This window comes from Falco biarmicus, chromosome 4 (genome assembly GCF_023638135.1).
Source record: "Falco biarmicus isolate bFalBia1 chromosome 4, bFalBia1.pri, whole genome shotgun sequence".
Taxonomy (NCBI): Eukaryota; Metazoa; Chordata; class Aves; order Falconiformes; family Falconidae; genus Falco; species Falco biarmicus.
The window spans coordinates 106596832-106608965 of record NC_079291.1 but is presented as its reverse complement, the minus strand read 5'-3'; the positions used below and the strand labels follow the sequence as shown (position 1 = coordinate 106608965).

At 40.2% G+C, this 12134-nt stretch overlaps 1 protein-coding gene across 8 annotated transcripts in view; it reads left to right on the top strand.

Annotated features, from left to right (window-relative positions):
• The window catches only part of PBRM1 (polybromo 1), a 69218-nt gene that overhangs the window by 48946 nt on the left and 8138 nt on the right, over positions 1–12134 (top strand). For 6 of the 8 annotated variants that reach the window (XM_056336172.1, XM_056336171.1, XM_056336176.1 and 3 more), the window contains 3 exons: positions 104–314; positions 4087–4288; positions 8557–8715. In XM_056336172.1, the coding sequence (XP_056192147.1) occupies positions 104–314; positions 4087–4288; positions 8557–8715 (572 nt within the window). The remainder of the gene's footprint in view (positions 1–103; positions 315–4086; positions 4289–8556; positions 8716–12134) is intronic. The other 2 variants (XM_056336178.1, XM_056336177.1) reach the window with 1 other exon arrangement.

The window sequence follows — 12134 nt, the reverse complement described above, 5'->3', positions numbered from 1 at the left end:
AATAATAAAGGAAAAAAACTGGGTTTATCTTCAAAAACCTATGCTGTCTCCTGTAAAGTGTGAGTGTATTCTCATCTGCTTTTTGTCTTCCTCCACCTTTCAGAAAACCCATAGTTCCTCAGAAGGAACCATCTCCACTACTGGAAAAGAAGATTCAGCAGCTAGAAGCAAAATTTGCTGAGTTGGAAGGAGGAGATGAGGACATGGAAGAGATGGGAGAAGAGGAAGGTGATATGACGGAAACACCTTCTATGCCTCAGCTTCAGACTCCGTTAGCTAGTGAATTGGATATAATGCCTTATACTCCACCACAGGTAAGGACCTTCCTTGAGAAACCTTTAAACCTTTATATTCCGCATTCTTTCCCCAACCCAAATAAACAAACAGTAACATTTTATCATATACACAGAATAGATTTATACTTCAGTTTGAGTTCATGGAATTACACAGAGCAGTTTTGGCATATCCAATATGATATCAAGGTGATAATATTAAAGTTCATTAAAATATTTTTAAAACAAATCATTCAGTTGAGGAAAATCTAGGGTACGTTTTTGTGTCGTATGTTAGTGTTATTTCAGATTAGTAGGTTTTCTATGACACTTGTTCAGAAATACCAGTTCTGTACGTTAAATATAATGTTGGAATGTAAGGGTTTAGTTGTAATTTTCAATTTAACTAATGCCCATTTGTAAGATCTTCCTTAAATTTTGAAAAAAATCTAGCATTTGGGGGTTACAGGTTTGCTACATTTTTAGAAAATGCTGTGCATCATCCTCAAAGGAGAAAAAAATACCACTTTTTTAGTATTGAGTTACCATTCTTACTTGGAAATAAGAACTTGTTAAAAAAGAACTGGATGTCCTAGAAGCTTTAGTATTAATTTTCTGATAAATAAATATGAAGTGAAAGAAGAATTGTGTGGTTATATGCTGCTTCAATGCAGCATGAATTATTGCTGCTGTTCAAATGGGGGGACTTTAGATCCCCTTCCCTCTCATGCTGTGTTACTTACACAAGCTCTGGTATTTATGTAACTGAGTATTGAAGCAGGGTGAGGAACTGCTTCATCTGGAAATTGACCAAATAAAAAAAGTTTGTTTGCCACTAATTTTTGAACCCTTTATCAGTCTATCTCATTACCACATCCAAGGTAATGCCGGCATTAAAGAGGCAGTGGGAATGACCTGCTGGGACCAGGAGGGAGTTTCAGACACTTTTGTAACCAGCTGTATGGATTTCTGCTGCATTACATTCAACCTCATTGGTAGTTGGAAGAAAGAATGTGACCCCTGGATAGAAATAACTGTCTTTGGATGTCACGAAAGAGAGATGAAATTGAAAGCTTGGTTTGATTCCGACTTTTTGTCATGTGGGCAGACCATGAAATGCATTTTCCTGTGCAAGGTTGCATTGCTGCTCTCGTTTTAACATGCTGAATTTTTGTAAGTATTGTGAAAACTCTTGCAGAGTATTACAAATAGAAAGCATGTTACATGTATTAGCCAACTAATATAACCATTTAGGAAGGGGAGGGTAACTTTTTATAAATCAAAAGATCATCATTGTTAAGCATGGCAGCTGCTGAAAGCAGTTTAAATAGGGATTATTAGATGTTAAAGATGTTCACAAACTGCCTGCTGCAGCATTCACTGTCTTTTGATCTCCTTTGCTTTCCGCCTTTCTACATAGCTGTGTTTTGCTCAGGTTCCCTTAAGAAGTTTTATTTAAATACTGATATATAATATCTCTTTGAAGCCAGGTTGATAGCTGCCCTGGCAGATTCCTCACACAGGTGATTTGGAAAGAAGAGGCAAATTGTGTCTGAGAGCTGGCATTCAGAGCACAATTTAACTCTAGTGGAGAGATAACATACAGCACAGACATAAATATTCGTCTTCGGATAATCTGTTCTATTTATATCCCAAGTGAAAAGTGTCTTTTTAAACAGAGCTCCTAGATAAAAGGCATGTGTTTGCTTCATCTTCTCTTAAACGTATAGAATTTTATTTAAGAACTGTTAAACCCCAGAACTTTTAAACTTTTTTTTTCTCCTGATAAAGAAACTCTTACTACATCTAAGGATAAAAGGACTCAAGACAAATTAATATGTGATATTGTGGGGCCTGACAAATACATGGATGATGCTCTCCTGCTGCACTTTGCTGTGAATTGAGTCGAACCTACAAAAGAAAAAGATGTGCAACTTCCTTTTTTTGATTAAGCAATATGGCTGAGAAAAGGCATAAAGGGGGGTCCTGGTTTATTTCTTCTCTAAACACATCTAAAACGGAATATGCAGTATCTAACTCAAATGGAAAAGATTCTGTTCATTTAGAAGTGGTTATATATATAAAAGACCAGAGAATACAAGAACGGAATTCAGAATTCTTACAGTTTCTCAAAGTCCTATTTGCCCTTCCAAACTGATGGGTAGGCTTTTACATTAGATTACTGTTACTGAAAATGTTGCAAGCACTATAAAGGCAAAACCAGCTGATAAACTTGTAGCTAAGTGCAGATGTGTAAGAGGCCGAATACATAATTACTTTTCCTGTTTCTGACTTGAGAAATCTCCATCTGCCAATGTGGGCTTGCCTGAGAAGCCAGGATGAGTTGTACGTGCCCTGTGTGTCATCCCAGAACCTGCATGGAGTTCTCTTCACTTCCTCCATCTTAGAGACAAACCTAGAAGACTTTCTCCCCAAAAGACAAGTATTGTCTTTGGGTTCATATTGAAAACATTAAGGGTGGGTTGCCATTTGGAAATTAATCCAGTGAAGTTTGGAGTAACATACAAGTATACCTCAGTTTATCCAGTGCCTGGCTTAAATTGACGAGAAAGATATATTTTTTTTTTTTTGTAAGCATCTTACTACCACTGGAGCTTTGTTTTTAGCTGAGAGAAGAGCGCTGAACTTCAGGGTCAAAGTGATAATTAGAAGAAGTTAGTAACGTGACCAGAATGTCAAGATAGCAAGAAAACAGTTGCATGTATTTTTCTTTCCTTTTTTTCCTCAACAGGTATTTGGAATCAATTACAGTTTTCAAGATGTTATAAATTTGTGTTTGGCATATGAGAAGGGCATTTTGAGGGGTTTGGTATATAGGTGGAAGGTGCCTTCAAATACAGGTGGAAGGAGCCTTCAAAAAGGGAGTTCCAGCTGTAGGATCTAAGTGATTGTAATTGTGGTATCTAATAGGTTAGATAAATAAATAAATAAAAAGACAAATGCAGTGGTATCTAATAGGTTGAAGTTTTTGATGACTTAAGACATCAAGGAGCTCTCAACAGGAGCGTCCACAGTGGGAAAAGCAAAGGAACAGAATTTTTGTTACCTATCAACATAAGAATTGTGATGTGAACCCGCTGTGTAGGTAAATGGTGATTAGCAAAACAGAGCTTTGGGTTTTTCATGGAGAAATGGCAGCTTGTGTAATCAAGGTGAACACTAGAGAGAAGGGAAGGTCTGGCAGGCAAAACCGAGAGTGTTTAGGGATGTGAAGAGGAAGATGGAGCCAGGGAGGGTGGGGGTTGCAAAGGCCGAGGAGGAAATAGGGAAGCGTTTCCCTGAAATGTGCAATAGTGAAAAAAATGTTTTACTCAACTTGTGTTGACAATATTTCTGAATAGCACAATGGATGAAATCTGTAACATAACACAATTATTTTTTTTCTGTTTTGGCCTTCCAAGTAGTCACTTATTTGCTACTCAGCCTTTCTTAATCCTCTTGTTCCGCTTGGAATGGTTTTAGTTGATAGTGGGCATTCTATGTTGTCTTACTGAGAATTTTTTGAAGCCTCAGTTATAAAGGTGGCATTACATGTGGGTGGGTTGAAAAGCATCAAAACATTGTGATTTTCCCCCCGCCCCGTGTACTTCTCATAAGTGTTTGCGTGTGCTCTTGTCATGCATCAGTAGATGCAGTCTGCCTTTAGGAGCTGTAAGGTTGGATGGTCCTTGTGGGACTAGGTTCAAGAAAAATACAGGAATGTTGTAAAATACTGTTTCTTACAGCTTTGAATTTTGTATGTCAAGAAGCTTCTCTTTTGTACACTTGTGGTCATAACTGCTTTTTCTCACAGTCCACTCCCAAGTCTGTTAAGGGCAGCACCAAGAAGGAGGGATCAAAAAGGAAGATCAACATGAGTGGGTACATCTTATTTAGCAGCGAGATGAGAGCTGTGATTAAAGCTCAGCACCCAGACTACTCCTTTGGAGAGCTCAGCAGGCTTGTAGGAACTGAATGGAGAAACTTGGAAGCAACAAAGAAAGCAGAATATGAAGGTAAATAAAAACTAAGATGCTAAACATTTTTGCTTTTTTTTCTTTCTCAACACATTCATTACTGTTACTCAGATGACAGGTTTAATAAAAGAAGATATTTATGTTTGTATTCTGGACGTACCTTAAAGAGAAGTTCATATTGAGAGATGACTGAAGAGGAGCAAAGAGCATGTTTAAGTTATGTAGTACACAACTGATAATTTAAATGTCTTTGCCGCGAATAACCAAATTAACAAAGATCAAGAAAAATGGGGACAAATTAGAAGTAAAGGGCCATGAAGCCCCTGGGCTGGAAGTCAGTTGGAAAAATTGGTTTATGAAAGTTTCCTTAAACGAGGACTGGGGGGAATTTTGGACAAGAAGCTCTTCAGAGCTGTAGCAGCAGGTAAGAAGGCTTACAGCGCAGCGGGAAAAAGTTCTTTTGATTAGCAGTACATAGAGTCCTAAAAAGCTTTGATAGAATGAAATCAAGGATACAGAATCTGTTACGATACTGTAAATATGACCTGTTCTTCAGTGTCAATATTAATTAGCTGTTGTAACTGATTTTGTTGAGACATTTCATATCCTGAAGTAAGCCTAGGAATATTTCACAGTCATGAGACCCCCTTCCCCCTTCCCCCTTCCCCCTTCCCCCTTCCCCCTTCCCCCTTCCCCCTTCCCCCTTCCCCCTTCCCCCTTCCCCCTTCCCCCTTCCCCCTTCCCCCTTCCCCCTTCCCCCTTCCCCCTTCCCCCTTCCCCCTTCCCCCTTCCCCCTTCCCCCTTCCCCCTTCCCCCTTCCCCCTTCCTCCCCCTTCCCCCTTCCTCCCCCTTCCTCCCCCTTCCTCCCCCTTCCCCCTTCCCCCTTCCCCCTTCCCCCTTCCCCCTTCCCCCTTCCCCCTTCCCCCTTCCCCCTTCCCCCTTCCCCCTTCCCCCTTCCCCCTTCCCCCTTCCCCCTTCCCCCTTCCCCCTTCCCCCTTCCCCCTTCCCCCCTTCCCCCTTCCCCCTTCCCCCTTCCCCCCTTCCCCCCTTCCCCCTTCCCCCTTCCCCCCTTCCCCCCTGATGTTGGTCATTGTGTTTCAACTTGATTTGATTAAATTAAAACACAATTGATCCTTAACAGCAGGCGCTTACCCAACCCAAATACACTGGCTTAACATCCATAGTTAGTAGTAGTTAATAATGTATCAATGCTTCCCATATTAAACCCATTTTTTTTAAGCAATTGTTGCAATTTTATTGGAAGACAGTGCTACTTTGGATAGGAGAATTTCAACACCCTGGAAAGTTATTGCCCAATTAAGTTATACCTTTGCTTTTTCTAAAAATGAGATTCGATAGGTTTTCTGCATACTCATAACTTAAAGGCTGCTTTGATCTTCAAACTAGAGAATTGCATGCTGTCACTTTCCACTCTCAGCCGCCTCAATCCTTTCTGAATTTGCAGTAGTACCTCTTTGCAGTTCTGGAGGGTAATATAGCACCACTTGGCTATGTGCAAGTTTCCTTTGCAAGTGCTGTGAAGAGGAATGGTAATGTTCTTTCTTTGTGAAATTACTATGGCCTTACTTTTTTCCTGTTGTAGTTCCCTTTAACACCCTTCTAGGTGAACATGGTATCTTTTTATTGACAGACCCCTCCTTACAGCCTAGTTCTTAAGCAGTAGGATGGCTAGCACGTCAACGCTTCCTAGCTTAGAGCAGCTTGATGTCTTGCACTTCTGCAGGAAGACACAGCTGTAATGTAGCGGTAGCGACAGTGTCTGTCCGCTGTGTTAATGATTGCCTCTGCACTTCCATTTTAATCCTGTTTCTCAAATTTTCCAAAGCTTTTGCGTTTTGGGTTGCAGTTTCTTTGGCTTGGTGTCTGCCCAGAACTAGACTTACTTTTATTTGATTTTGAGGGATTGGGATGGGGTTACAAAGCGTCCAAACTGTGTTTGCTTAGCATGTGTGAAAGGAAAGAAGCTCCTGTCCTTCCACTGTGGCAAGTCAGAATTCATGTGCTCTCTAGTGTGGACGTGCAGCAGGAAGCAGGGAACAGGCACGGTTTGACACCCCAGTGAAAAAGTGCCTTCCCACATTCTTGTGAAAACGAGTTTGCATTTTAGATCCGTTTTGACCCACTGAAAATTTCATTTGGTGTATGTGCAGGATAATAGTTGTTTCTTCAGCAATAGCTGGGCAAAGAACAGGCTGCGTTGTGCGTGGCTAACTGCACTGTGAGAACTCCTCAAAATAAAATAAAAATAATGCATGGGATTGGAGTAAAGGCCTGTTTTAAGGAAAAGCTCTGTTCCAAGCAGAATGTCTCTTTCGTCTCTCTTGAGATGTATTGGAAATGTTGTTTGAATGATCTCAAGTCTTGGCCTAAACGATTTGGGTTTAGTATTGAGTATTATGTGAATGCTCAAGGCTTAACTTTTAGATACCTGCTACAGTTCCCTTTGGCAGTGGTGTTTCATCTGTTAGTTCCATGGCAGTTCACGGCATGGGCAGAGGCTAGGTAAAACTCAAGTGCTGTCCTACATCAGGTCCTTCTTCAAAGCTCAGCACTCTGAAGTCTGATAAAGCTGGATGCTGAACAGTAATTTCTCATTCATCAGAGTGTCTCCAGAACTTTTGCTTTTGTCTGACGATTTTTTTATAGCTGGCCGGAAGCAGGTGAGAGTCAGAACAGCTGCTTCATCTTGTCCCCAGATGCTTGCTCTGCTCTTAAAGAGGAAAATTATCATTTTTCTACTTCAGGATCTACCTTTAAGTGTCTTGTGTATTTTGTGCTCGATCACATGTAAGTTACCTGTAGTACATTTAGGAGTTTCTGTGCGTCGTCATCTCTTTCCAAAATGACAGAAGTGAAAAGAAGGAAGGAAATGCCTTTAGAAATGAAACTGGTCTTTCAGTGTATGGAAGTAGTGCTAGAAGCTGCACAAACAGGTTCTACAGGTGACAAATGTGTGATAGACATTTGAAGTCATACACTAGAGAAAACGAGTAACATTGGCAGGATGCATAACTTAATCTCCTTGATGAACTTCTTCTTAGCCTTTGTTTGACAGAGGACCTTGATTGCTGTTTTGGTGGCAGTTTTCATCTTTCACCAACTGCAAGAGAACTTCTAGCCCTGCATTCACTGTTATTAAAATTGCTGGAGATGTATGCTGCATTCATTTATTCTTTGTCGTTCCTCATTGCGTCAGTCAGATACAATGTTCAGAGTAAACAAATCAGCAACTTGCATGCCCCCAACACACCTTGAGTAGGCATTCAGTATATCTCCTTGTTTTGTTTGCTTGGGTTTTGGTTTGTTTTTTTTCTTCTTCCCATGACCCTTTGCCCTTCCCTTAATATAAAATTGTCCTCTGGTCAGATTCCCCTGCAGTAGATCTTTTGTTCTTGCAGTCACAGTGAGAAACTTGATTGAGATAATGACCAGATTCATCGTACAAAGGACACACATGACCTCCAGTGAGCAGCACAATGTGAGTTAGACATCTTCAGAAAAAAAAAAAAAAAAAAAGAAAAGAAAAAAGAAAAAAAATAACTCAAAGGGGGCCAAATGGGGAAAATGACAGAAAGAGGCAGAGAAAAATCTTTTTGGTTCATCAAACTGCTGCTTGTTATGTTCCAAACACTAAGGACCTCTCTACACTAGGGAAACTTTGCAAATGCTTCCCAACTTTGCCACCACTTTTCAGCTGCATCAGTAGTAAAAATACCCGAGGAGCCCAAGAAGGAACGGGCCACCGGCTGGCACTGCTATCTGCTATTTGCGTCTTACTTTAGGGCACGTCTGGTAGACATGGTGCTTAGAATTCCCGCAGCAGCTGGTAGCGGATCTGCGTGATTGCTGCCGGCCTTGGCTGCAACTGGTTTAGCTGAGCCAGTGGTGTCAACAGAGGGAACGTTTTGCCATGTTTTCCTAGTGCGGACTGAGCCTAATGCTGGACTGCTGCTTCATGTTGGTAACACTGGTGTTATTATCAAATTTGTTCTTTGACTTTTAAAATTTTTATTTTATTATTTATTTTTATTTTTATTTTTATTTTTATTTTTATTTTTTTTTAGAAAGAGATAAAACTTTGTGGAATATTTTTCATGAAAGGTTCTCTAAAAGTCTTAGCTGCAGCCACATGAAATCAAATCATATACTGTATAAAAAGATTCATCTGTTCTACTTTATATTTGACTAAACTATGCCAGTGTTTGACTAGTCCTTTTTAATGAACAGATAATATTTTGAAATTCTGGGTTACAAAACAGAACTGAAAATCTAAAATACTTTTACAGAGCGGGCAGCTAAAGTTGCTGAGCAGCAGGAGAGAGAGCGAGCAGCACAGCAGCAGAATTCCTCCCCCCGGGCAGGCACTCCTGTCGGGGCTCTTATGGGGGTGGTGCCGCCACCAACACCAATGGGAATGCTCAATCAGCAGTTGACACCCGTTGCAGGTAAAACGTAGGAGCTATGACCATTTTTTCCTCATCCACTATATCAACCCCCTTCATAACTCTGAACACTCTCTTGGGTCACTTTGTTCTTACGGAAGAAAAAGCTCAGCCTCTTCAGTCTTTCTTCATTATATACATAACGCCAGCGGTAGCCTGGTAGTCCCATGTTACTTGCTCCAGTAGTGAGTAGCCTGTTGAAAATGCAGGGAAGAAGGGTCCTCCTTGTGCGGTAGTCCTGTTCTGTGTGTGCAGTCGTGTTTATTCATTCTGCTTTGCAGAGTTCATATTTAGCCCTGCTGCGGCAGGAGAAAAGCGAGCTAAATACTCTTCTAGTGCATGCAACATCAGTGGAAGTGTAAAGTAGGAGCCGATTTTTATTATTATTTTTTATTTATTTATTGTCAGGAAGGTAAGAGGCAAACAGAATTCAAACTAGATTTTAAATCCAAGCAAAAGCTTTACAGAATTGCCAATTAGACACCGGTAAGCAGAGCAGGCTAGGATCTAGAGCCGTTGCAGAAACAAATAGGAGATGCCAACATTGCCAGTTTTATGAGGTGATTTTTCAGAATAGAGCTGAGCTCAGAGGACTCTTCCACGAGGTTCCTGTTGTTTGGTGTGTGGTTATTACCAGTTGTAATCTGTCTTGAGTTCATAGAGGGTATGCTCGGAGTAAGTATTTTTCAGGATCAGATCTGAAGACGATGTAGATTCCACTGGAGATTCTTGTATGGGAATCAGCCATACATCGGTGAGAAAATGAATTAGCTATGACCTGATAGGTTGTTTTCCTTCCCCCTTTTCTAATTAAAAAAATTAGATTACTTCAGTCAAGGTCAAAATAGTGCTGAGTAGGTAAAAATAAGTATTTGGAGGGCTTTTGTTTTGAGTTTTGGGGTTTTTTTACCTTAAGGCATTCCAATTATTCCATTTATTCTTTTGTCATTTTTCTTTTTCTTTTCCGTCTCACAGGCTGTGGCCATATTTAAAGCTGAAGCCTGAGGCATTTTTCATCATGGTCTCTAAATCCCTTTTCAGTAAATAGGCTGCATGGATGTTTAAACCGAAGGCACATTCCTTACTTGGTTCATGGTCTTCAGATTACAAAGCATTTGTTTACACTGAGTTGTGTTTTTCTTTTGTTTTTTTCACTTTGTTCTGGATAATTTTCCTCTGAACTGTTTGCAGTTGGTATGTGTCTGTGTGTTGTGTACACATCTGTGCATATATTAAGAAAAAGGGATATAAAAAAGTCTCCAATGCTGTTCTCTTTAGTGAGTAATCTACTTCAATCTAGAGTGTGTAGAAATGTCATCCTCTTGTGGTTGTGTTTTCTTGGTTTGGTTCTTGGTTTTTTGGCATTGAGTCAGTTTTCTAATTTTTTGGAGGTAGGTGTTGATGGGCAGTAATACTTACTATTAACACTTCCTTAAAACTTTTCCAAAAATGTGCATTCTGCAAACTACACGTGCTCACTTCCTGTGGCAGCCTCCTCAAAAGCCAAGCTGTATTTAAGACCATCATCTTATTTGAGCAGTTAGACATTCAAGTCTCTTCACTTTGGCATTGTGAAGTACTTCCTTAAAGTAGATGATCGAGTGGATCTTTTTACGCTCTTTCTGTTTTTGTGGCCCATTTGAAAAACACAGTCTTTCATCTTTTGGTTTCCGCAAGTCTGACTTAGAGGTATCTTATTCTGTTGAGACCTCTTTTACATCCTCCTCCATCATTTCATTGCTCTTCTCTAGTTCAGAGAACTTCTCCATCACGGAAGTTCATGGAACTTCTTTATGGCCCATGGGTCCAAAAAGTCTGGATGCCTTCTGAGATGCATTTCTCTTAGCATGCAGCACTCTAGGTACTTGTAAATTTATGCATTAGGAAAGTTTATTTAGTCTTACATTGTTATAATAAAAAATGAGAAAACAAGTAATTTGACAGACTTCATAAATCACATCTGTGGGAGCTGGAGATAGTTTGCCCATGTTTACTAGTTTAAAATCAAAGTGGTAACTCATATATGGGGTATGAAAGTGGCTGCTCTTATAACCTTGTGATGAGCTACAGGAACTGATTACTCATGGAGATTTGACAATAACTATTAATGCAGCCAGTTGTTGAATGAGTATTTTATTTGGAAATGTAGAAATGAGCTTTCATGATTGATAAATATGGGTTGGTTTCATTGGAGCTTTTTTTGTTTGTTTGTTTTAAAGCTTCAAAAGTGTATGTAAATACATTGAAGATGTGGTTACAGTTCGGGGTGCGCTGGAAGTACCGGGCGGTGGCTACAGTGAAAGCCCCTTATGCTAGGGATGCTTTCGTTATTTTTCTTCTTTTACTTTTTCCGTTAGAAATATGGATTTCACTCTGTTAATAAAGAGGTACAGATGAGCTTCCAGTATTTGCAATAGGTACCTAAGACCTATTTAGTAAGTGTCAATCTAGGTGTCCTGTGGAAACTGAAGTTTTGAGGGAGATCACTTCTTTGTTTTTCTCGTCGTTTCCTGCATATAAGGCTTTTGGAATTTCAGGTTTCTTACCTTTGTAACCCTTCCTGAGGAACTGACAAATTTAGCTTTTATTTTGGAGCTGGTTGATCTGTTTCGACCCTGAGCTTCTGACAGCTTTGTTTCCAGTCAGAACTGATATGAGTTTTTGGCCAATCTTATTCCAGAAATCCCTGTTCTCAGAGCTTGTTTTATGACTTACTGGGAGTGTGGCATAACTCAGTAGGTGGTTTCTTGGGACCTGCTATAGAAGCCCCAGCAATCTTGCATTTCTAGGCTTATCTCATCTCTCTAGACCTGCTTCTGTCCTCTGCCATCTTTCCGTTGTCTTTCCAGCCCCTTTCCTTGGTTACCTAACAACACATCCATTCAAATCAAAAAGCCTAGAAAACGGGTGAAGGACAAGCGTGTTACGTTTCAGGACCTGATAAACATAGCGCAGCTATATCCTGTAGTATCACCTCATGGGTAGCAGCAAACCTGAGCCAAAACCGGAATAAGCTCTAAATTGTCTTCCCTCACGTGCAGAAAACTAAATTGGTGAGCAGCACAATACCATCTTTGTCGTATCATTGATTTTCTTATAAAGACATCTCAAAGACACTGACAGTGAAAATCTGTGAGGGACTGCAGGTGCTCTTTGTAAGTCCTTTTACTTTGGTTTAGTGCCATGAGTGTCAGCTACTGCAGCCCAGCACATCCAGTGCTGTCGGGTTTAAAATTTGAATTACTTTCTTAGCTCACACTGGAGATAATTGAATAAAAATCACCCGTCACTGCTGTTAGTTTTAAGTATATGAATGCTGTAGGGCTTGTGCGTGTTAATTTTGCATATGCACTGCAGAACAATGTACAGGGTTTTGGTTTTGTTCCAGTTGGCTTTGCTCTCTGAGCTAGCCCACGTAGTAG